The following is a 25,402-nucleotide window of genomic DNA, read 5'->3' as shown; positions in this document are numbered from 1 at the left end:
GTTTTGTGAATAAACATGTCAAAGTGTAAATTTCATGCAGCTGCACCCATATATATCAGATAAAATGGTGTGATAGCTGTTAGCCCACTTTTAAAGGTAATATATAGAAATAAAAATTTTAAAAAACGTAAATGGAATAAGGTGATACCTTTTTTATTGGACTAACTAAATGCAAAAAGTATCATCATATTTCATTTATGTTTTGTTTCATTTCTATATATCAGATGGAGAAATCCATAGATCAGTGGTGATTCATGGTACTGCAGAAGATATAGGAATGTACAGAGACAAATGGAAAGCAATACATTATCAGATTAAGAATTCACAGTTCTATTAATAAACAGAAGATTAGGGGGCTCATTTTCAGAAGAGAAAAATGTCTAAAGAAAATGGATGTTTTTCTTGCCATACCCTTCCATTTCGCTATTTTTGAAACAGATATCGATGCTGTTGATCAGTAGTTTGTCTAAATTTCAAGGGGGTGTGTTAGATGCGTGGTGTGGGGTGGGCTGGACTAGGGCGGGCTTATGACCTGCATGGTTTTATGCCATCTAATCAAAAATTTAAGTATATGTCCAGGGCACAATTTGGACATCTGGGATTAGATCTGTTCCAATAACGAATAAGTGCCAAATGGTACAAAGCTTTAGTAAAAGGGCCCCTTTGAATACTGTGTCCATAGTAAACAAGTGATGACCTTTCTTTTTTCTAGTCAATATTCATCTGGCAGTGTTAAATGGTTTTTAAAAAGCTCACTATTGCTGGTCAGAGAAGATCCAGGTTTTCAATGGTGTGATTGTTTATTATTCACTTGCTATATCATTTTCCGCAAATTGTATCAAAGCAGTTTACAAATTGAAATAAAAATGACATACATAGAGAAAACAGAACTCCAGATACTCCAATTAATAACGAATTGCAATAATCAAGATAAGTTAAAATTGAACGCTCTGAACAATAAGTCAAAAATTATCAAATGACAAAACTTGTTTTAAAGGTTTTGCTGTCGTGAGTTTCCAAAATATTTTCTTCATTATTTAAGCAGTCAGAGGAGAGATTCAGTGCTGCTGCCCAGTTAAGGGCTACTGAATATCCCCTCCTAGCCTGCTCAATATGGGTCAACTGTGTAGATTGCAAAGTCAGCACTTACACTGAAAAGTGCCCATGCCTAAACAGGCAAAATCCCAAATGACTGCATACTTTTTTTTGGACGTGTTCCTTATTGAAATAGCTCTTCCTGCTGATGTGTTCTAACCTACACATATGCTCCTGCATTTCCTTATATGTATTTCACAAAAGCTTCCAAGCTCAGTGAGCCTTTTGTAAAATATACATGGACCTGGATATTCCACTTCCCACCTGGATGATCTATGCAATATGGACCTTTAACACTATTTCACACACTCACATCTCTTATAAAATCCTGCCCCCCACCCCCACATGTCTTTTCATATGGTATCTCCCTTTTCTGGCATGCTGGTTTGGCCTCTGCTGTGTTCTCCAGTCTTGGTTTTGTGTCTCATTTTCTCCATATTTCCCACTATGGAGATCATTTTATAAGCATTTACACATCTACCTCACATATGAGTCCAAACAGTCACTATTTGGATGTGTATATCCTTGAGAGGCAGAAATTTAAAGAGGATATGGCTGATTTTATAATAGGAAGGCATGTCTAGATTATATTTTAAAAAAATCCCTGTCTGCTTTTGCACCTGCTCTGAGGCAGGTTCAAATGCCAGTTCCCAATTCAGACAAGGGAGGTCACTAACAAGGGGCAGATGCACAAGTTGACTATACCCACCTTCTCCCCCCTGCCCCCCCCCCCAACATTGAAAAGACCTCTCTGGCAGTCAGAATAGCTCCCTCCATCCCTGACATCCCCCTTGCTCTTATTGAGGGATTTCTGGTGTCTAGTTGGAGGCAGGGACAATTTCAAGAACCTTCTCTGCCAGCAGTAGAGAATGACACAGGGACAAATTTTTCCCCATTCCCGCGGGAACTCATTTTCCCTTTCCGTCCCCCGAGTTCTTTTCCTGTCCCTGTCCCATTTCTGCAAGCTCCATCCTCATCTGCACAAGCTTCAAACACTTTAAAATCAGAAGTGTATGAGGCTTGTGTGGTTAAGGCAGAGCTTACAGGAATGGGACAGTGACAAAACTCATGGGGACGGGGAAAAATTTGTCCCCATGTCATCAGCAGTCTAGGATCAAAATGGCTCCTCTGACCCCTTAAGACTGTCTTGCACAAGTGTAGAACTGCAAGTCTACTGCTAGAGGACTGAAAAGCCATTTTGATCCTGACCATTGATGGGGTAGGAGGATTTGAGGATTGCTCCTGTCCTCCACCAGACACCAAAGAATCCTCAATAGGAGCCAGGGGATGGCCGGGGTTCAGGGAAGTTGCCAGTAGGTTGATGGGAGTGACAGGGTTATCTTATTGCTGCTAAAGGGGAAACACTGAGGTTATTTTAAGGGTACTGATGGGTGTCAGGGAGTTGTGGAGTAAATGGAAGGAAACCTAGTCTCCCCCACTGACCCGTTTGACAAGTGGAGGGAAATTCTTTAAGGGGGCAGCTAGATTTAGGCACGAGGAAAGTGCCTATTTGAAGTCTATTTCATAAAGGAAAAGAACAACAATGAACTTATATTCAAGGCACAAACACTTACACCAGCCTAGGTAGCTTTTGGAGAGCTCTTGCAAATAGCACCTATTTAAAACAAAACATAGCAAACCCTAATTTTCTTATAGGGTTGGGTTTTTTTTCAGTTCATTTAGTAATAAAACAAGTCTTCTTGTAGTTTTCCTTTCATTTAAAAATAAATGTAAATTCTTAGTACAGTGCTCCCCTGGTCATTCGCGGTTGGCAATTCGCGGTCCCAGTCATTTGCTGTATTTTCCGACCGCAAATGACCGGGCAGGAGAGAGCAGCCGGAGCGCTGGCAAGTGAAGGAAATCACTCGGGGTATGCTCCGACCGCCTCTTCCTGCACTAAAGTCGGGCCTCACCAATCAGGAGCTGCATGTCAAATCATCTCCTGATTGGTGAGGCCCAACTTTACTGCAGGAAGAGGCGGTCAGAGCATACCGCGAGTGATTTCCTTCACTTGCTGGCGCTCCGGCTGCTCTCTCCTGTCTCCCCCATTGAAAACCGTATTCACGGTTTTTCAAGATTCGCGGGGGTTCCTGGAATGAATATCGGGGGGGGGGGGGGGGGAGTACTGTATCTCAAATTCACCAAACCACTGTGCAAGAAGCCCTTCAATCTCTTACGTGGGGGTGTCTGCCACCCTACCAGAGACCGATACTGCTTACAGTTCTAGTTCATCTTCATGTATATGCTTACGGATACTCACTGGCCGGATATGGAAATCCGTAGCTCTTTAATAACAAGGCATTGCACAATAATAAAGGCATTTCTACAGCCCTGCAGGGTGCTTGATATCATCCCATCATCCCACTTTTATTTCTTGCAATTAGAGGATCATACTCACAGCGGTACACATTTTGTAGCCCACCCCGAAATCAAAGCGGCACTGCTCATCCATGGGGTAGTTGATTCCAGGCAGCTCAGGCAGTTTGGGCCACTTGTGTTCAAAAGGATCATCGAAAAGACAGTCATAGGAACTGCAGCAACACAGGACAGGAAGCAAGCAGGTTTAGAAAGTATGTTTACTGTTCATTTGATATCCCGCCAATGCAAAAGGTCTAGGCGGCTTACAATTCAAAAACAAAGAACAGAGGAAAGGAACACCATAAAATTATGGTAAAATCTACTTTCATACAGGTGACCAATCATACATAAATACAAGTAGTCAGTAATACATAAAAACCATAAGAACATAAGCAATGCCTCCGCTGGGTCAGACCTGAGGTCCATCATGCCCAGCAGTCCGCTCATGCGGCGGCCCAACAGGTCCAGGACCTGTGCAGTAAACCTCTATCTATACCCTTCTATCCCCTTTTCCAGCAGGAAATTGTCCAATCCTTTCTTAAACCCAAGTACTGTACTCTGCCCTATAACGTCCTCTGGAAGTGCATTCCAGGTGTCCATCACACATTGGGTAAAGATCTGGCTATTTTAGCCAGATCAGTCTTCCTGAAGGGAACAGTTAAAAGTTGTTGTTGTTTTTTAAATACATTTTTAAAAGAGTCTTAAATTTGGGAAAAGATTGTTTCACCCTAAGCAGAGGTGGCAAGTTATTCAATGCAAAATGGAATAATCATAGCAATATGGAGGGCATAAGGTCCAACAAAGGAACAGGATAAAGGGGGACATCCTATAAATGGCACCCAAAGATAGACACTGAAATCCCCACGCTAAGCTAACATTCTGTAAAGGGTGCTCTGCATGAAATAGCCTACAGAATACTAGCATAGCGTGCATTTCGACCCAGGTTCTATAAATGGCGTCAGAAGTTAGGCATTTAGATCAGTGCACCTTGCCAATCTAGGCGCCTAACTTAATTTTTTTTTTTAAATTGGCTTAATCAGCATTGAATCAAACTTTAAACAAATTTAAAAAAATTTTACAAAAATTAATTAGCGGGTAGATGCCTAACTCGGTAGACGCCTACCACTTTGAAGTAGGTGTCTACACAGAGGCATCTAATGGCAAGTAGGCATGATTAGGGGTGGATTTTGGGCATGGTTCCAGTTAGGCACCAGTAGGAATCTATCTTAGGCGCACTCATTTAGGTTAAAAAAAAAAACCCCAAACCTGGCCTAAATGGCAGTGCACTGCTAGTCATGATTTTATAAGTGGTACCTAGCAGATGATTGACAGCCATGCCTATGAGTTGGGCGCCATTTACAGAATCAGGCCCTTCGTGCCTAACTTTGGGCATGAGCATTTACACCTGCTGAAGGCAGGTAAGATTTGTCTCTTTACAGATGCTACCAAAATCTGCAATAGACACCCCTGATGGTGTGAATAACATGAGAAAGAGAGAGAGGTGCTGTTGGACTGGGGCAGGGGATGGGGGAGAGAGAGAGGTGCTGCTGGACCGGGGTGAGGGAGGGTTGCTGCTAGATTGGAGGCACTTGTAGATTAGTAAGAGGAGTTTGAACTGTTTGCAGTACCAGACAGGGAGTTAATGAAGCGATTTGAGGAGAGGGATAATGTGAATATGACAACACTTTTTCCCAGGGTTCCAGAACCCACAGAGCTGGTGCTTATGAATCCTTTGAATATGGAGACCATAGATTTTTATTGTCTGCATGCAAACACTACACATACTGTCTTCAGAATAAAACATTTGAAGAATAACTTACTGTATGTATCTGTTGAGCTCTTGTTTGCTGCAGCGGGACCAATGATAGCGATGGAATGCTGCCTGCACTAGGGGTGCCATAATGCTGCCCAGGCTTGTCTCATCAGCACAGCGGTTTCCCTGGCCGTCGTGTTCCATTCCTAACCTGTATTTAAAAAGGGCTGAATTTTATTCTAAGGTGATTCTTTAGGAGAAAGGGTAATTGACAACTTCAAGAATGTTTATACCCAGGTTATCAGCTGATTGGCTGAAGAGAGTATACTGTATTCTCTACATTCCATATCTGGATTTAGCTATATCAATAACTTCATCCAATCTACACCCTTCAAAGCTAGCACTGCACCTAGACAATTATTCCACTCAGAAGAAACCAAGTCAAACAGACATACAGACTGCTTGTTGCAGGTTTCCGGGTCTCGCTGCATCTTGTCTGGTAGAACTGGCATTTCAGCCATCATGCTGTGGCTTTCTTCAGGGTATGCTGTGAGGTCTGCAGTTTGTCTTTATATAGTAGGTCTTCAAACCTGATGGTTGGGGCTTGAGATGAATAAGGCTGGAAAGACTGTTGGTCACCAAAATGAATTTTGGCAAAAAAGTCAGTTGGTCACAAATTTGAATTTTGGTGGGAAAATCAGTTCATCTCTTTTTCTATATTTGTTCACTAGGCCTTTGCTAGCCAGCTGCTGATTATCAGCTTGGCTGACTAAGTCCACGGTGGTGAACTTTGACCTGGATATTCAATGCCGGTAACTGGATTCCACTAGTTAGTATTTAATAGTTCACATATCACAATTTAATACACTTTCTTAAACAATTACCTTATTTACTCGAATATAAGTTGATCCGAATATAAGTTGAGACCCCCATATCTCCCCCCAAAAAGATAAATGGTTGACTCAAATATAAGTCGGGCAGCTTAATATTCAAGTGCCCTGCCCTGCCAGGAACTGAACCCAGCGCCTCTTTCCTCCCCTGTCAGGCTCTGCACCCAGCCCCCTCCCTGCTAGGCACTGCACATAGCCCCCTTCCCTCCCTCCTCTGTCAGGCTCTGCACCCAGCCCCCTCCCTGCCAGGCACTTCACAATGCCCCCCTTCCCTCCCAGGCTTTCCACCATGTCCCCCCTCCATGCCCTGTCCATTGTACCTCATCTGCCGCTGGAATCCCTGATGCTCCAGAGGTGTTGCGGGCAGGAATGAGCTTTCCGTGGTCCTGCCCCGCTGCTAACCCGGTCAGTTACTGCCACAAGTTCCGGCTACAGTCGCTGAGCGATACCAAGCAGGAGCATACTTTGGCATTGCTGCTTGACGCTGAATGGCTTCCTGAATGGCTCCCGCAAATTCTCGCAAGAATGAGATTTGTCATCCCCCATATCAAAATTCAAGTATAGGCAGTCCCCGGGTAAAGAATGGTTTCTATTTTTTAAACCGTTCTTAAGTTGAATTTGTATGTAACTCAGATCCTAATATTCTTCCCACCTTCTCCACCTTTTTGAGGCCTCTCTTCTATCCCTTTCTATCCACGTTCCCTCTCCACCACCACATCTAACATTACTCCCTTTCATCTCTCTCTCTTCCCCATGCATCTCTAACTCACTCCTCTCCCACCTTCTTGTCCAACCATTCTTTCTCCCTCCCTATGTCCAACAATTCTCCTCTTTCTTCATCCCCCATGTGCACCATCTCTTTCCCTCTCTCAGACACCCAATTCACCCTGTCTATTCCCTCCTTCACCTCAGCATCTCTTTCCCTCACTCCCTCCATTTTTCCCTGCCCTCAATTCTGTGTCCCAAGTTCATGCCCCCTCCCTCCTTCCTGCCATCATTTGTCTGAAGTTTGTGCTCACTCCCTTTCAAGTCTCAATGCGCCCCTCTCCCTCCATCCCATGTCCCAATGCTCCCCTCTCCCTCCCTCTCGTGCTCAAGTATGTGCCTCCCTGTAGCGAATGTTTACCTTCTTCTGGTTGGCTCTCTCCAGATCATTGCTTAATCAAATACAGAAGAGTTCCATGATGACTGTGCTGAACTGCCCAAAGCCCAGCTTTCAAGCATGCAAACTTACACATGACCAGTCTCATGGGCAATCACAAATGCAGAAGAGAATCCATCCTCATGGTTTAGAGTACAGCTGCGCAGTGGGTGGCACATACCTGTCACAGGGGCATAACCTGAAAGAAAACAGAAATGAATAAGGGCATTAAAAAAGTATTGTTAGAAAGAATAAAAAAGAAAGGGTGAATAGATCAGACAGAAAAATTAGAACAAATAAAAGAGAGAAAGAAATCAGAGGAAGTAAAAGAGAGAGAATGGAGAGGGAGAGTGAAAGTGCAGAGACAGAGTTTATATGAACATGAAACTGAACCATTCCAATTATACGTATTACATGCCGATCCAGTGAGGAAAGAGAGAAAGAGGGAACAGAAAGGTAGAGAAGCAGAACGACAGGAATAAAGAGAAGAACTGGAGGAAGGAGGCATCAGAGCAGAAGACAATGAAACAAAAGACAGCATGACTTCCTAGTTCAAAACTGTCTGAAGAGTATTATATTTGGTCACTACTTTTCAGTAACTCCTGCTCTCTGCAATCTCTCAACAAAAGCATAACTTGGCAAAATGTTTAAATATCTTAAAACCCATAGTTATAGTGCTAACTTTTGTAACTGGTAGTAAAACATATATGCACAGTTATTTACTGTAGTGAAATCCAGACACTGTCCTTGAATAGGGGTCAGAGAGATAACTGTTATGTATATACTGTATTTTCACACATATAACGCGCGCGTTATACGTGTTTTTACAAACCGTGCATAACCTTGCGCGGTATACGCGTGAGCGCGCTATATAAAAATTTGTTTACATAGTTCCCACCCCGCCCGACGCCCGATTCATCATCCGGAAGGACCGCTCGCACCCCCACCGCTCGCACTCCCACCCTGATGGACCGCTCGCACTCCCACCCGAAGAACCGCTCGCATCCCCATAGCCTCCCCCCCTCCCCCATGGAGAAGCTGTCTACCTTGTTTCCGGATGCCAGTGAGCCCAGCTGCTTCCTCTGCCGGCGGTCCTGCCCCTTCTCTGAGCCCTGCTGCGCTGCTTCCTCTTCCGGCGGTCCCACCCTTTCTCTGACGTCAGAAAAAGGGCAGGACCGCCGGAAGAGGAAGCAGCGTAGCGCAGGGCTCAGAGAAGGGGCGGGACCGCCGCCAGAGGAAGCAGCTGGGCTCACTGGCATCCGGAAACAAGGTAGACAGCTTCTCCATGGGGGAGGGGGGGGAGGCTGTGGGGGTGCGAGCGGTTCTTCGGGTGGGAGTGCGAGCGGTCCATCGGGGTGGGGGTGCGAGCGGTCCTTCCGGATGATGAATCGGGCGTCGGGGGGGGCATCGGGCTTTCAGGATGGGGACAGGACTTCAAGGGGGGACAGGCAGACCTTCAAGGGGGGGACAGGACTTCAAGGGGGGACAGCCAGAGGAGAGTCGGGGCAGCGAACGGAGAGTCGGGGCAGCGAAAGGAAAGTCGGGGCGGGTGAAAGGAGAGTCGGGGCAGCCAGAGGAGAGTCAGGGCAGCCAGAGGAGAGTCGGGGCGGCATGTGCGGTATACCCGTGAGCGCGGTATATAAAAATTTCTTTACATAAATTTGTGTTTCCCGCGCGCTATACCCGTGTGCGCGTTTTACACGGGTGCGCGTTATCTACGTGAAAATACGGTAGTATATTAAACTCTGTTATGTAAATGTGTGCCACAATAAACAGAATTATCCTATTTAATAAAACCTTACCCACGCATGCGCTTTTAAAACTGCGTGATCCCTGCCACTGTGATTTCTGATCCATGGCCGTGTTCCATTTTAGAACGCGGGGGCAGGGATCACTCTAGCCACTCAACTCCTCCCGCCCTCACTCACCGACCGCTGGAGGAAGCGCAGGCAAGCTCTTTCCCTGCCCGCGTCCTCGCAGCCCCAATTGGTGCTGGCGGCGGCTGCCAGGAGGAGGGCTTCGTGGAGTGCCGCCACCCGCCAACACCTTCACAGTCTCCTGAGCTGCGTCCTCGCCACCCCGATTGCCGGCCACAGTGGCCACCGCTGCGCTCAGGATGAAACTGCTTCCGACGTCTTCACACTTCCGGCGCATGCAGGCATGTCGGTGGTGGCGAAGGAGGGTGTCGTGCGACGCAGGCAGAGATCGGAAAGGGTAAGGGAGCCGTCCAGAAACGAGTCAGCAGGGGTTGGGCTGGGATGGGAGAGAAGCGATCTGCCTCGGGTGCTTCAAGGCCTGGCTTTTTCGGGCAGCAGCAGTGTTTACAATTCCCTGCTGTTGCCGGCTTCAGGCCTTCCTCTCTGGTGGGTCCTGCCTACTTTCTGTTTTCATGAAGACCTGACCCGATAGAGAGGAAGACCTGAAGCCGGCAACAGCAATGAATTGTGAATGCTGCTGCTGCCCGATGAAGTTCAAGGAGGAAAGGGAGCAGAGGGGGAGAGAATGGCTTGAAGGGAAGAAGAGATGGCAGGGCATGGAGAGAAGGAGGAATGTACGCCAGACCAAGGGAAAAGGAAGGAGGAGATGCCATATGGAACAGAGAGAGAGAGGGCAGACACTGGATGGAAAGAGAAGAGAGGGCAGTGAATGGAAGGGGTAAGACAGAGTGTGAACAGTAGATAGAAGGGGTAGAGAGAGGGAGACAGACACTGAATGGAAGTGTGGGGGAGAGGAGGGAGCAGATGGAAGGAAGTGGGGAGGAGAAAGAAAAAAGGGCACATGCAGGATTGAGGGAAGAGGATAGAGTTAGAAATAAAGATAGACAGACAGGGGGCCAGGGAGAGATAGACAGAAAGAAAGAATGACAGACAGACGGACAGCATCCAAGGAAAGAGAGACAAATTTTAAAAAACCCAGACAGACAGACATGTACTCTAGCACCCGTTAATGTAACGGGCTTAAACACTAGTAAATCTATAATGTGTAATCTTATACCAGGCTTCTTAAATCAGTTATATCTTTTTAATCCCTGTCTTGGATCTTCAGAATTGAGCACATCTGTTCCTTCACATTTTGTATAGAAGAACTGCTAAATCGTCATCGATCCCATTTATTTTAATTTTTATCTGTTTTTAATTTAATTAATTTCTTAATTTAATGAACTTATCTTAATTTATTTGAAAGCTTCTTTATCACTTATCTTTCTTATCTGAAGATCTATCGGCCAGGGAACTCTGCTGACATGTTTCGCCATTCAGCTTTTTCAAGGCTGTCCCCGTTTTATCTCACACTCCCCCATCGGGTCTGTATAGTTCTTTTGATACGGAAGATCGATGGGGGACTGTGAGATAAAACAGGGACAGCCTTAAAAAAATTTGAACGGTGAAACATATCGGCTTCCCTCTGTCCTCCATTGCAAGTCTGTGGTCCTGTCTCATTGGTAAAGGAAGAACAATTATTTACTCTAAGCAGGTAACTGAAATTAGTAATCAATTATGTTCCTAAATGAGTACTGTGATTACTGTAACTAATTACTTTAAACTGAAAAGTAACTAGTAATTGTACTTTTGAAGAGTAAGGCACAACAATGCATACAGTACATTTGTAGCCCTAATATGGACCCCATTTGCTTCTTATCTTAACTCCACTTCCCCCAAACACACACACAGAATCAATTCATATTTTCTTCCCATCCCCCAACTCCCCCCTTTTATACACAAATATTTCATTCTTCCATAAGTCGCTCAGGAAAACTGCAGGGCCCAGATCTATGTATGTTGGCAGCAGCTCGTACGTGAACATGGAGACTGTGTAAGCACATGCTTTGAATGGGATGGCCTACTGGTTAGAGCAGTGGACTTAAGAACTAGGGAAGCTGGGCAAGATACTTTCACCCTCCATCGTCTCTGGCCACTCTAAAGAGTGAGACTGAAGGCCATAGAATGAGAATTATAGGTGATGAGCCTTTGGTAGAAATATAGGAACAGAAAAAAGTGTTACTAAGGCTTCACCAAAGGAAGAAAAAAATAGAAAATAACATTTAACCTCCCCCCACCTTTTTTTTTTTTACAAAAGAGTAGCGCGGTTTTTAGTACCAGCTGCGGCAGTAACAGCTCTGACGTTCATAAAATTCCTATGAGCTTAGGAGCTGTTACCACTGTGGCCAGTGCTAAAAACTGCGTCATGCTTTTTTAAAAAGGGGGGGAGGGGAGTTTTCTATTATGCTTTTTGAAAGGATATAGAGAAGTTGGGGTCACTTTGGATTCTAATGAGCTGAAGAGCCACAAAATATCTTCACACGAGGGGCCATGATTCTGCTGGCCAGTGTATGTCAGTAACATCCATCCCCATCAGCCCACCTCCAACTTCATTGAGGAGGGAGGGGATATCTTCAAGGTTGTGAGCATTTCCAAATACATTTTCTTTATTTCTGTTGAGAAATGCTCTTCACCCCCATCCACTTTCCTCTTTTTGTCCTGAGCCTGGGTGGAGAGGCAGAGTAGCAGGGAAAAAACATGAAAGACATTGGGAGCCTCCCCAGAAGTCTCGGGGGGGGGGGGGATGAGGGGGGCTGTGCACTGAAAAACACTGATATAAACAGCGGGAAGGCAATCTTTAAGACAATTTTCAGAGTAATTTGCCCAGGTACTAAGTCATCACCTGAGTAAATTCCCTCCACTTAGTATGCATATATGATACACTTATACACGTGAACTCACCGAGAAAGACATAGAAACAAATACAGAAAGACACACATGCTCTTCTGATGTTGTACTGCTCCTTGCTGCTCAAGTATTCACTCATGGGCTGATGCAAAAATCTTCCCATGATGGTTTAACACAGTTTTACTGCAAAATAGTGAAACTCCCTAAAGGGAGGTGTTTCTGAGACACAGAAGAGAGGAAAGATCTCTGGTCAAAGTGATTTTTTTAAGACAGGTTAGTCTCTCTGGCCTAAGTGAATTGCATGAGACAGAGAGAGCTTTGTAATTGACATATGAGGGCAAATCAAAAATTAATGGCAATTGTTAAATTACGCGATAACCAGAACAGTTAACAAAATGCAACATATGTACATAAGAACATAAGTATTGCCGCTGCTGGGTCAGACCAGTGGTCCATTGTGCCCATCAATCCGCTCACGTGGTGGCCCCCAGGTCAAAGTCCAGTGCCCTAACCGAGACCAGCCCTACTTGCGTTCGTTCTGGTTCAGCAGCAACTTTTCTAACTTTTGTTTTCCCCTATAACAGCCTCTGGAAGAGCTTTCCAGTTTTCTACCACTCTCTGGGTGAAGAAGAACTTCCTTACATTTGTACGTAATCTATCCCCTTTTAACTCTAGAGAGTGCCCTCTCATTCTCCCTACCTTGGAGAGGGTGAACAACCTGTCCTTATCTACTAAGTCTATACCCCTCAGTATCTTGAATGTTTAGATCAGTGTTTTTCAATCGCTGTTCCGCGGCACACTAGTGTGCCGCGAGATGTTGCCTGGTGTGCCGCAGGGCCGCCGGGCCCGGAGCTGACAGGGGGCCCGAGGCAGGGGCGCCAGTAGCTCGCCAAGGCAAAGTGAGTCGATCACCCAGGACTCACTTTGTCTTGGCGATCTAATCTATCGAGCCGATAAGTCTTCTTCTCCCCGACGTCAATTCTGCAGTCGGAGAGGAAGTTCGGGCCAGCCAATCGCTGCCTGGCTGGGCGGAACTTCCTCTCCGATTGCAGAATTGACGTCAGGGAGAGCATGCATCGGCGTCGGCTTTGGGGCCTGTTATCCATTGGTGGGTCCTGTTCCCCGATGGCAGCGGCAGTGGCAGTGGCTTGGGGAACGGCAGAGAGAAAGAAAGAAAGGGGGCAGGCAGGGAAACAGAAGGAAAGAAGAGAAACAGAAAAAAAGAAAGAAAGAAAGGTCAGGGAGAGAGGAAGAAAAAGTTGGGGGAGGGAATGAGATGTGGAGGAGAGAAAGCATACAGGCTGATAGAAGGGAAGAAAGATTGGATGCACAGTCAGAAGAAGAAAGTGCAACCAGAAATCACCAGACAAGGTAGGAAAAATGATTTTATTTTAAATTTAGCAAAGTGGAGGCAGTATTACCACAGTTTTCAAAGGAATTTGCCCAAATAACTTAATAGTTAACTGGGTAAATTCCCAGAGATGAAAACTTCCCTTCACTTACTATGCACAGTTCTGAATTTATATCTGCTGTCTATATTTTACAATATGGTCACCTTTTACTAAACCGCAATAGTGGTTTTTAGCGCAGGGAGCCTATGAGCGTCAAGAGCAGCGCTGGACATTCAGCGCAGCTCCCTTCGCTAAAAACTGCTATTGTGGTTTAATAAAAAGGATGGAGGGTATATTTGTCTATTTTTGTATGCTATAAAAACCAAATACAGAGAGAGACTGAGAGCTGTTGACGAAGAGCTACGTGTGTGTCTTTCTTCGATTCCAGCCAGAATATCAGCTTTGTGTTCAGCCAAACAGGCCCAGGTTTCGCACTAAATAAAGTATTTTATAATTTTTATAATTTTTATTTTGTAATAAAGTAATTATAAAATACTTTCTTTGTGTTTATTTGATTCCTATTCAAGAGAATTACTTTATATATAGTCAATATAGGCAGAGAGTTAAATTTTTTAACATTTTCTAATGGTGGTGTGCCTCGTGATTTTTTTCATGAAACAAGTGTGCCTTTGCCCAAAAAAGATTGAAAAACACTGGTTTAGATCATGTCCCCTCTCAGTCTCCTCTTTTCAAGAGAGAAGAGGCCCAGTTTCTCTAATCTCTCACTATACGACAACTCCTCCAGCCCCTTAATCATTTTAGTTGCTCTTCTCTGGACCCTTTCGAGTAGTACTGTGTCCTTCTTCATGTACGGCGACCAGTGCTGGACACAGTATTCCAGGTGAGGGCATACATGGCCCGGTACATTGCCTGCTGGACAGTTCGTCCACACACAGTGCAGCACTCGGCCTTTAGTCGTGTGGCAGCCACGAGGTCAGAAACATGGATGCTCCATTGCAAGATTACACCATCGAAGAACAACGTGCAGCAGTGCGCTTTCTTTGAGCAGAGGGAGTGAAACTTGTGGAAATTCACCATCGGATATTGACTCAGTATGGACCTAGTACCGTAAATCAATGAAAGGTTTATGAGTTGGTACAAAAGTTTAAAGCGGGAAGAACAGGTGTAACTGACAAAGGGTGTTCTGGTCGCGCATCAACATCACGCACACAAGAGCACATTGACAGGACAGAGTACTTGATTAGAGAATACCAATGGATAACAGTGTCTCAATTGGCTTCAAATTTGGATGATGGGGAAGAGGGCGGGGTAGGGGCACCACTGCCCTGGGCACCGCTCACCCTTACTGCACCACTGATTTTGGGGACTTTTTTTTTTTTTCTTCATTCTTTATTTATTAATATTAGAGTTTTGACAATCTCAATCAAAAACAAAAGAAAAAATATGAAAAGCAGAATATCACTTAATCCAAAAAATGCAAAGTAAATTTTTTTTGATTACACAATATAGTTAGTCCAACAACAAGGAAAACCAAAGGAGGCTCGACTGCTGTTGAATATTTTCTCTAAACGGATTTTAAAAGAATCAGAATTAATTAATTACTATCCTGAGATGAAATAAATTTAGATAACTGCTGTGGTTCATAGAAAACATATCTGTTCTCTTTATACACCATAACACATTTACAGGGGTACCTCAGAACAAAGGTCACCCCCCCCCCCCCGATTGTATCACCTTAGTTTTGGGGACCTTTTAATTGGGGAGTCTTAGAGGCAAATCTGGAAGAACGACTACAACCTTTTCCCTATAACAGGCCAGGACATCCTGTAGATGCCTAGTTTCAGCTTTCTTTACATTATCTTAATTTTACTGGCTAAACAGCATGGCAACAGGAAGAGTCTGTATGCTCACATTAACCCAGGATGATTATGAGGTTCCCGGTGCAGTGGTGTAACTAGTGGATCTGACGGTCTACAAAAGCTTTTCAGATAGGCAGGTATTCCCCTCCCTGAGCCAGAGGACTGCACATACCTGATCGGGGAGACACCCTGTACAGTACCTTGCATACCTGCAGGACCAAAATCTTGCCTAGTCAGGAACACGGCATGATCATGGTGTTCAGCATGGGCCGGGTCTGAGCGCTGCTGGGAGTTGGCCCAACGACACACCTGCTCCAAACTCCGAGATGGGTTTCCTCGCTCTATCAAGCCAACCGACTGTAGAAGGAACGTCACTTGGAGTTAACTGGGGAATATACAGTTTGGAGTGCACAAATTTTAGCTGCTTCAAAGTATGCACACACTTCCGTAATGGAGCCTATTTACTGGCATGGGTTTTAATACGCATTATGCCGTTAAACTCATGTTAAAAAATGCTTACCAAACACAACAAATGCAATTAACCTTCAAATTCTGTAAATGGTGCCCTATTTTGAGCAGCTAAATTTGAGAGTGCACCCAAGATGTGTGCACAAGTGAATTGATTAACCAGCCCTTAACTAGAAATAATTGGGTGCTAACAACCAATCATTACGGTTAATTGACATTCATCAGGATTTGTGCACACATTGGGCTAAGCGCTAAAAGGCACGATGCTTAAATCCCATAGCGTGCATTTTAAAAGGGGGTGTGGCCAGACACGTGTCGGGGCTGTTCCAACATGTTACTCACGCAAGTGCAGAAAACTCTCTGAGGTGTAAGTCTGGTGCTCAAACTTAGGCACAAGATCAGTGCTTAACCTTTTCCTATCGTGTGTCCCAGATGACGGGACATTCCAAAAATGTCGTTGCCATTGTGGATAAACAGTCTGTATGGACTAATAAAGAGCCAGGAACACAAAATATTTGAATTTACAGACTTATGACTTATTTACATTATGTTTACCATAGCCGTAAATGATAACGGTGAATAATACAAAACTTTGCTAAAATAATTATGATTGGAACCAGCGTAACATAAAATTTATTATGATAGGAAAAGGTTAAACATGATTCTATAAAGGGTGTGTGCCCTTTCATAATCATGCTTAGCACTCAGTGGGATAGCGAGGGTAGGTGGCGCCCCATGCCCTCCTCCCTGCCCCCCCATGCTCCTTCTGCGCCAACTCCCCCAAGCCCTCCTCACTGCCCCATGACAAACTTGCACCCCCCCTTCCCATCCCCATACCTCTTTAAATCTTTTCCAGTGCGAACAGCTTCTCCAGTCTGCTGCTTGCACTGGCTTTCCCTCTGATGACACTTCCTGGGCCCGAGACCCGGAAGTGATTTCAGAGGGAGCCAGGCTGGCGCATGCAACAGGTTAGTGCAGCTGCTCACGGCTGGCAAAGATTTTAAAGAGGTAAGCGGGAGGCAGGGAAGGGGGGGCGTGAGGTGGCGTGGGGGGGCAGAGAGGTGTCGGTACGCCAAGATGGTTACCGGGGCGGTCTGCACCCCCTTACTAGGTCACTGTCAGCACCGATCTTTTCCTGTGCCCATTTTTAGTGCCAATTACTGAATCTAGACCTAAATTCCATGTTACACACCCAGCGCCTGATTTTATGTTAACAAAAGGAAAAAGGTGGAGAGGGTGGCACAGATGATAATGTGCTAAAATGTGTGTTAATGGCACAGCAAGCTGTTACCATTACTGTAGTACAAGGGTTGATTCCTAAATCATGGCAACTATTTTTTTCTCTCAAAAATACACCAACAATGGAAATCCAGTATACAAGAGTCCTTCAAAAAGTTTCCACACTTTCAGATTTTTGCAGGAAATGATTAGGGCGGGAGAAGTGGTAAGAAGGTGTGTTGTAGAATGTCATGTGACAAGTCAGTCTGGCAAGCCTGCTCACCTTGCAAGTAGTGATGTAATTTGCTTTTGAGATATTTAATAATGTTTAAAAAAAAAATAAAAGTACGGAAACTTTTTGAACGTCCCTCATATATGTTTGAAAGTGTGTGATATGTATTTCTTAATGAGAGATGAGAACAGAGATCTCAGGTAGGGGAGAAGCGAAAAACATGACATTTGAAATCATCGTTTTATAAACAAACAAGTAATAAATATTAGCTGTTTCACTAAGTCAAGCACACAATCGGCGTGAGAGTGAGTATATTTAACTGTTAACATCCTTTAAAGCGCTGTCAGTGGGATTATGGCACTGGGCAACAGTTCTGGACCTTTCTCCCATACTGCACAATGCAGATGATATGGCAGAAATGACTTGTAATACTGTGTATTCACAGTGTGTCTCTCACAAACTGGATGACACACAAGAAAATCTGGGAGACTATTTTGAAAGATCACTTTCAAGAGATGTTATTTGTACTTTGTAGTTCATGTTGTATACTGTATGCCATAATAAAATGATGATTTTAAATGTCATGTTTTTCGCTTCTCTTCTGCCAGAGACCACTGCACTCATCTCTCATCTGGTGGCAACATTAAGAAGTACATGTGGCACACTTTCAAATGTATATATTAGATTTCCAGTGTTGGTGCATTTTCCAGAGAAAAAAAATAGTTTCCATGACTTATGAATCAACCCTCTTATTTCTATTGTACTGACATTTATCATATTTCTGTTATATGATTGTTCTACAGTGCTGTTATCCAGGTAAGAATTTAATCTTTCATTCTGTTACATATACAAAGGAGTCCATACATTTGGTGAAATACCAAAGAAGTGCCATATGAGCCTGCTCGCATGAGAGGACCAAAAAGCAACATCCTCTTGAGCCGCTATGTCCACTCTGTAGAACTCTGTAACGGTATGGAGAGTAGACCAAGTAGATGCACTATAAATCTCTTCGGGTGGAATTGCCCAGGACTCCGCCCATGAAGATGCCATACTTCTTGCCGAATGAGCTTTGGCAGAACTAGACGGCTATTTGCCACAGCCATTGTACGCTGATGAAATTGCCATGTGAATCCATCTGACGATAGAAGCCTTGGAAGCTGGTCTGCCTGGTCTGGACTGACTAGTATGCACAAAAAGATTATCAGAAAGGCTAGATTCATTTGCTCTTTCCAGGTAATGCAGTAGAACTCTTCGCACATCTAGTCTGTGCAATATCTCATCTTGCTTGTTCGAACCGTAGGATATCCATAGGATATAAAACGGGTAAACAAACTTCTTGGTTGATATTAAAACATAATGCACGAGTTTCAAATAGTTTTTTCAATCAGTCACAAGAGGTTTTTTGACCTATGATAGAGATCCTGTCCTGCTTTTGACCACTTTGTGAATTTATATTCTACGTGGTGCAGGCATCTGAGGTCTTTTCCTCTTGTTTAGTTAACTATAGTTGTGTGTGGAAACCTGTTTATTATGTATATTTGTCATTCACCATTTTGAGGTTTCTATCCATTCTTGTTTTGTAGTAGTGATATTAAAAGCTGACACAATCTTCAGAAGGAAAGAAGGTACCATGCAGAGAAAAATCCCAGCCTCTGAGATCCTTAGGAAGGGCGCCCTGCCAGAAAGAGCCTACAAGTCTTATGGAGACTATCACCACCAGGAATACTGTCTTCACTATGAGGTCCAAAAAAGATGCCTCATGGAGAGGCTTATATGGAGGCTTGGATAGACCCTTCAGAATGACTTTAAGATTCCAGGATGGAAAAGGCTGGCGTACGGGAGGTTGCAACCTGAGCACTCCCTTCAAGTACCGGGTCACATCAAGGTGAGATGCCAGAGATTGTTTTCCCCTTCGAGCCCAGAAACACGAGAGGCTCGTTACCTGGACCTTGAGAGATGCCACTGCTAGGCCCTTTTCTAATCCGGCTTGAAGGAATGCTAGGATCACAGGAGTTGGCACCATGAAAGGCTCAACCTGATCTTTGGATCACCAGAGCTGAAAAACCTTCCAGGCCTAAGCATAGGCCACAAACATTGATTGCTTCTTTTGCTCAAAGGAGAGTAGCAATGGCTATCTCAGAATAGCTCTTGTGGGTCAAGGCTTTGCGCTCGATAACCATGCCATAAGAGCAAAGTGATTTGAGTTTTCCATGGGAATTGGACCCTGATTGAGAAGACCCGCATGCACCAATAGTTTCATTGAAGATGCACAAGATATGCATACCAAAGCTGGTGAGGCCAGTCTGGGGCTACCAAGATCACAAATCCCTGGTAAGATGAGACTCTGTGGATGACCTGGCCCACCATGGGAAACACATATAGAAGACTATCTTCCGACCAGGGTTAAACCAAAGCATCCAACCCCGATCTTCCCGGTTTGCCTCTTCAGTTGTAAAAACATTTTGCCTTTGCGTTCTTGACTGATGCCATCAGGTCCCTCTCTGGCCTTCCCCAGCATTGCACAATGAGGCTGAATGCTCTTTGGGACAGGGGCCACTCCCCTGGGTCTAGAATCTACCAGCTGAGAAAGTCAGCCTATATGTTTTCCACTCTTGCTACGAGGGATGCTAAGAATGTCTGAAGATGGGCTTATGCCCAGTGGAACAATATCTGAGCCTCCAGATGTAAGGGAACACTTCTGGTGTCCTTATCTGTTCACATAAGCTGCTGCAGTGGCATTGTCAGAGAACGCTTGGACTGCCTTTCCTTCCGGGTACTGTTCCATAGGTGAATGGCTCAGAGTTCCAGGTAATTTACAGACCACTTTCTCTGTGGGAGGGTCCATTGACCTTGTATCGGATGACCATCACAATGGGCTCCTCAGCTGAACAGGTCACCCATGAGGATATTCAGAGGGATAAGCTCTTTTATAAGGAGTCCTCTTGGAGCCACCAATGCAAGCTGTGCCTCGCATTCCCTGTCCAAGGAAGCTGCTACTGTAAGGAATGCCTCTGTGGAGACCTCCTAGAGAGCAGAGCATCCTGGAGAGGGTGTATATATGTCCTCATCCAGGGAACTACCTTAAGGGTAGCCGCCATCGAGCCCATACCTGAAGATAATGCTGTGGGATTTGGCATCGGTAAGAGATTCAAAATCTGCTTCTGGAGTTTCTGTTTGTGTGGCTTGGGAAGAAAGATGCGGCCTTTTGCCATGTTGAAGCAGACTCACAGATTCTCCAGGCATTGGGTCAGCTCCAGAAGACTCTTCTTTAAATTGACAATCCAACCCATATTCTGTAGGAGATCCACAAACCTCCACACTGTCTGCTCACCCTCCGGCCTTGATGGCGCTTTGATCAGCCAATTGTCCAGGTATGGGTGCTCTTGTATACCTATCCTGCGGGTGTGAGCTGTGACACCACCATCACCTTGCTGAAGGTGCCATTGCCATTGCCATTGCAAGACCAAAAGGCAGGGCTGCAAATTGAAAATTTCTTTGAAGGACATAAAATCTCAAGTATTTCCTATGGTCTGGGAAAATAGGAATATGAAGGTATACTTCCATCAGATCTAGGCTAGGAATTCCCACAGAGCATCACCGCAATGATGGACCAAACTATCTCCATGTGGAAGTGCGGTACTCTCAGTGTCACATTTATGGACTTTAGATCCAGGATCGGTCTCCAATCTTCAATGCCTTTCTTGGGCACTAAGAAGTACTGTATATGGAGTATCTTCCAGAGTCCAATTCTTCTTTGGGAACTGGTTCTATAGCTTGAATGTCCAATAGCCTTTGCACCGTCGCTTGAACCCTGGCCTCCTTTCCAGCCGTTTAGCTGAAGAGTTGATAAACAGACTTGAAGGAGGGCAATAAAATTTGATCTTGTGACCCTCTCGAATAAGATCTAGAACCCTGTGGTCTGAAGAAATTCGTTCCCACTCTATCCAGAATGCCGATAGTCTCCTGTCAATGTGCATGAGCGCAGCATCCAACCTGGTGTCACTGTGATTCCTTGGAGGTTGTGATGAAATTCCAGAGCAATAGGGTAAAGTTTGGACATAGTTTTGGGTACCTTTAGGGAGCCTTCTGGAGTCTCCCATTGTTCAGTGACCAGTGAGGTGATGGCTGGATGCGAGGAAAAAAAGGTGGTTTGAGCATTTGTGTCACTCATGATTATGCACTATGAGGTGGATGGCTGCTGAGGCTCCAACTTCAACTCCTTGAGCCCATCTATAATGACAAGTGGGACAGTAGCCAACTTGAACAGTCGCCGCACAGATGGCTCATCTCTCTGGTCAAGAGCTATGATCACCTCTTGACTCCTGGTCTCTGATAGTTAACTGGAATCCTCCAGGAAGGAAGCTAAGCCCTAGGACAATAAAGGCTGGAGCCTAATCTCCACTCTTCCTAATCCTGCTTCACTTGGTCACACAGGCTGGGAGCCAGCCTCCTGCACAGGAGAGAGACCCCCTGAAGAGGCATCTCTGATATGGCATACCCCCAAGCAGCGCAGTGTGTCCTCAGCCTGTCAAATAAGCTTTTCACAAAAGTAAATCCTTGGACAGGAAGCCCCAAGGACCCTTGCAGGAACTCAGACTGGCTTCTCTTGGGCTCCGCACTGTCCATGCACTTACGTTTCACGCCTTCACAATTTGAGGTCTCCAAGAGGGATTTTCTCCCTACCACTCAACCCCCTGTTGTTCCCTAGCCATAGAGACTCAGAGGAGGCTAAATCCAAGGCTCCTGCCCCTCCCTCATGTGTGCTGCGGAATGCAGTACACGGATGCTCCTTGGCCAACTATCCAGCGCAAAGCTGGAATGATACAGGGGTAGAACAGCCTTAGAAGTCCATCCCAGTCAATTTTGAGCCAAACCAAGGGGTTTTGAGGCAGATGGATGCTTTAGAGAAAAAAAATTGTTTAAAATCCAAGATCACCACCACCAGGTGCCAAAAACAGCCTATGGGGGCTTCCTGAAAGTTAAAAAAAACTCAGGGAATGGAGTTTTGGAGGTGGAGGACCCTATCTCTGGCCCCAGAAATCCTTAAATTCAACCTTTTCAGACTCTGCCCCTCCCCCCCAACCCAATATTCTCCATAGGGAATAATGGGCTGTATTCACAGTACTATACTGCTACTCTAGTGCCTGCCTGTATCAGCTTTGCTTAAGCCTGACTGAAGTGGAGAGAACTTTCTGCCTCAGATCTTTGTGGAATTGTCCAGACCGGGAAATCTTTCGGCTACCAGTTGGACTGGAACCAACTGAAGACTCAACCCCAACAAATCCTCGCAGCATGACAGGGGGAGAATAAAATGCATCCTGCTCCCTAAAATCCAAAGGGATTCACACAGGGGCCTCACAGCCTGTGCTTAAGCCTCTAATAAATCAGAAGGTGAGCAGGTTCCCAGGGGAATGGACCTCAAGCCTCGAAGTAACACAAAGCAGGCTGGCTTATCAGGTACACCTGGGGGTTGCCCTGTGAGCTGCAGTCCGCCCTCACAGAGTCTGTGTTCTTTCCCAGGCAGAGTATCCCCCAATATGGGGTATTCTGGCACCAAAGCCTCTCGACAACAGAGTAAAAAGATCCCAAAATAATAAAAACCGAACAGAGCAGATCAGAACACCTATTCATGGTTCACTTTCAGAAGGAAAAACTGAAGAGGAAACTTGATTACCTAATTGTAAAACCACTTAGATAATCTTGATAGGCGGTATATAAAAACCTAATAAACTTGGAATCTTTGAAACTAGACTTCACTGGTGGAAGAGCTGAAAGATGTGATTGACACCCTTCTGCAAATTGTTCACGAGCATGGATTGTTCACCTACTGTACAGACTCCTGTGTATATGTAACAGAAATTACCTTTTATGAAGGTCTTTCCTGCTGCCTCAGCATGGGGAAGCAACTCCTTTCCTTCTGGCCTCTAATTTGCTGTGCCAGGGTCGGGGCAATGGGCAGAGTTGGGTTGGGCCAAGCAGAGCGATGGGTGGCTTCATTTTAGGGCATTCTAAGATATTTAACTTAGTTTGGGGTCCATTAACATCTTTTGTACAATTGTTATAGTTCGTTTAGCCTTCTTTTATTGGTGTAATTCAAACACATCCGGGGGGTGGGTGGGGATGTATCTTTAGGGTGATCTTTAAGGTAATTGGGGAGGGCATATACTGTTGTACTAATACTGACTGTATTTAAGTGCTTATTTATTATTACTGATGTGAACATTGTGTTGCATTTTTTGTTAGTAATAAAAATTAATAAAGAATTTAAAAAAAGAAATTACCTTTTATGAAGGTATTTCCTGCTGCCTCAGCATGGGGAAACAACTCCTTTGCTTCTGGCCTCTAATTCACTGTGCCAAGGACAGGGCAAAGGGCAGAATGGGTGGGGCCAAGCAGAGCAATATTCACACTAGGGGAGACCCTGAATCTTCCACTGAGTGGGTCAGCCCCCTTGGCAGCTCTGGGTTATGCATGTTTTTTTTAATATTTTGGGTTGTTGTTTTTTTAAATTTACAACTTAATGCAATGTGGTATTGATGTTTACCTGGCGGTATCCCACTATGATCATTCGGACTAACACAATGTTGATGTGGACTCCCAAGGATTCATCATGGTAAATTTCATCTACCTAGGTGAAAAAAAAATCACATTACTTCTTTTCAAAAACTGCATATGCAAATATATCACCAATGATATATATGTCTTATGAACAGTTGTAATTATATGTTATAATAAAGGTGCACATACATTGTAGACCTATAATCAATAGCAAATGCATCTCAAAGACAGCAGATATACAGTAAAAAAAAAACTCAAAGGCACGTGACAGTGGTACATTAGAGGAATTGCAAAGACTATGGGACACTCAATTAAGTTACAGGGAAATACTTTTAAAACCAATAGTAGAAAATATTTTTTTCACTCAAAGAATAGTTAAACTCTGGAGCTCATTGTCAGAGGTTGTGGCAATAACAGTTAATAAAACTGGGTTTAAAAAAGAGTTGGACATGTTCCTGGAGGAAGTCCATGGTCTGCTGTTGAGACAGACTTGGGGAAGTCATTGCTTGCCCTGGGATCAGTAGCATGGAATGTTGCTACTATTTGGGCTCCTGCCAGGTAGTTGTGATCTGGATTGGCCCTTTGGAAACAGGGCTGGGCTAAATGGACCTTTGATCTGACCAAGGATAGCTATTCTCAAGTTCTTATGTAGGAATGCTCTCTTTCATGCCTCATTGCTTTAACATTCTGACCAGTTCGATAGCTGTCCAGCAGCCCCTTCTTTACATCTGGGGCACCTTACAACAAAAGCTCTCATGCATTCCAATTTTGAGTCATTTTAAAAGGCATTTCCTCTAGTATACCAGTGTTTTATGCCCAGATGGCCTTTAATTAAAAAGCTTGGAGTTTAAGCACTTAAACATCTGCACTGGAAAGGGCACTCAGTTAAATAAGGCATGCCTAAATGGCAACATCAAAAATGTACATCTGTATTCCATGTGGGCATGACCTTTATAGCAAACACACATACTGTAAAAAATATAAGCGCCTATAGGCAGTGGGGCATTCAGTGATCTGTGCATGAATATGTGTGACATAGGCATTGATGTCACAGGTGTGAGGAACCTCACAAAATGGCTGCAATTGGGCCCGCTGACACCCTCCTCTTGGCCTGATTATTCCTGCGACTGAAACACAAATTGTTCTCTGTGTTTGGCCAGTGGAGGGACCATGTTAGATCAAGAAGGACCTGGGAAAGGCTGAGGAGCAGATTCAACAGAGAAACATCATTCCCCAGAAAGGCAAATTGCAACAGAGGGGCAGAGCTGGGAGCATTAGATAGGATATATGAGGGAAACAGATGTGTCTGAAACTGAATACATGCAACTAATTGGTATATATGAGTTTGACTGGCAGATAGGCCAAAGAAATTACCAGCAAATACTCAAAGCAGGATAGAACCAGGGCGGGGAAAGGAACAGCGAGATGTCACATGTGAACCGGGCTCATAATACCCAGCAGCACTCACAAGAGCACGTTCCCATCTCACTTGCCCAAACACAAATTTCCTCATGCAGTCACTGCCAGTATGTGCTACTCTCAAATATCTGCATCTGTCTGCGAGATGTTGCAATAAAAAATCAAAAAGCTTCCTGTAAAGATGTATAACTTTATTGCATTTCCAACAAAACAAAATCCTTGGTAATGTATCCATAAATTAAGGAAGGGCTACTTAATTCCAGTCCTCGAGGTCCACAGGCGGGCCAGGTTTTCAGGATATCCACACCAAGGAAATTTGCACACCTACCATTTTCCCTGAAAATAAGACAGTGTCATATTAATTTTGGGTCCAAAAAATGCACTAGGACTTATAT

General features: G+C 44.6%; 1 protein-coding gene across 2 annotated transcripts in view; it reads right to left on the bottom strand.

The window, feature by feature from the left end:
* The window catches only part of ADAMTS14 (ADAM metallopeptidase with thrombospondin type 1 motif 14), a 300,717-nt gene that overhangs the window by 84,355 nt on the left and 190,960 nt on the right, over positions 1-25,402 (bottom strand). Inside the window, exons 5-9 of one of the 2 annotated variants that reach the window (XM_033943070.1) lie at positions 23,575-23,658; positions 15,313-15,469; positions 7,331-7,436; positions 5,274-5,417; positions 3,494-3,626 (exon numbers count right to left, since the gene is read on the bottom strand). In XM_033943070.1, coding sequence (XP_033798961.1) covers positions 3,494-3,626; positions 5,274-5,417; positions 7,331-7,436; positions 15,313-15,469; positions 23,575-23,658 — 624 coding nt within the window. The remainder of the gene's footprint in view (positions 1-3,493; positions 3,627-5,273; positions 5,418-7,330; positions 7,437-15,312; positions 15,470-23,574; positions 23,659-25,402) is intronic. The other variant, XM_033943071.1, reaches the window with a different exon arrangement.

The sequence above is a fragment of the Geotrypetes seraphini genome, chromosome 4 (genome assembly GCF_902459505.1).
Source record: "Geotrypetes seraphini chromosome 4, aGeoSer1.1, whole genome shotgun sequence".
Lineage (NCBI taxonomy): Eukaryota > Metazoa > Chordata > Amphibia > Gymnophiona > Dermophiidae > Geotrypetes > Geotrypetes seraphini.
The sequence above is the reverse complement of the archived record's forward strand: the minus strand, read 5'-3'. Positions and strand labels throughout refer to the sequence as shown.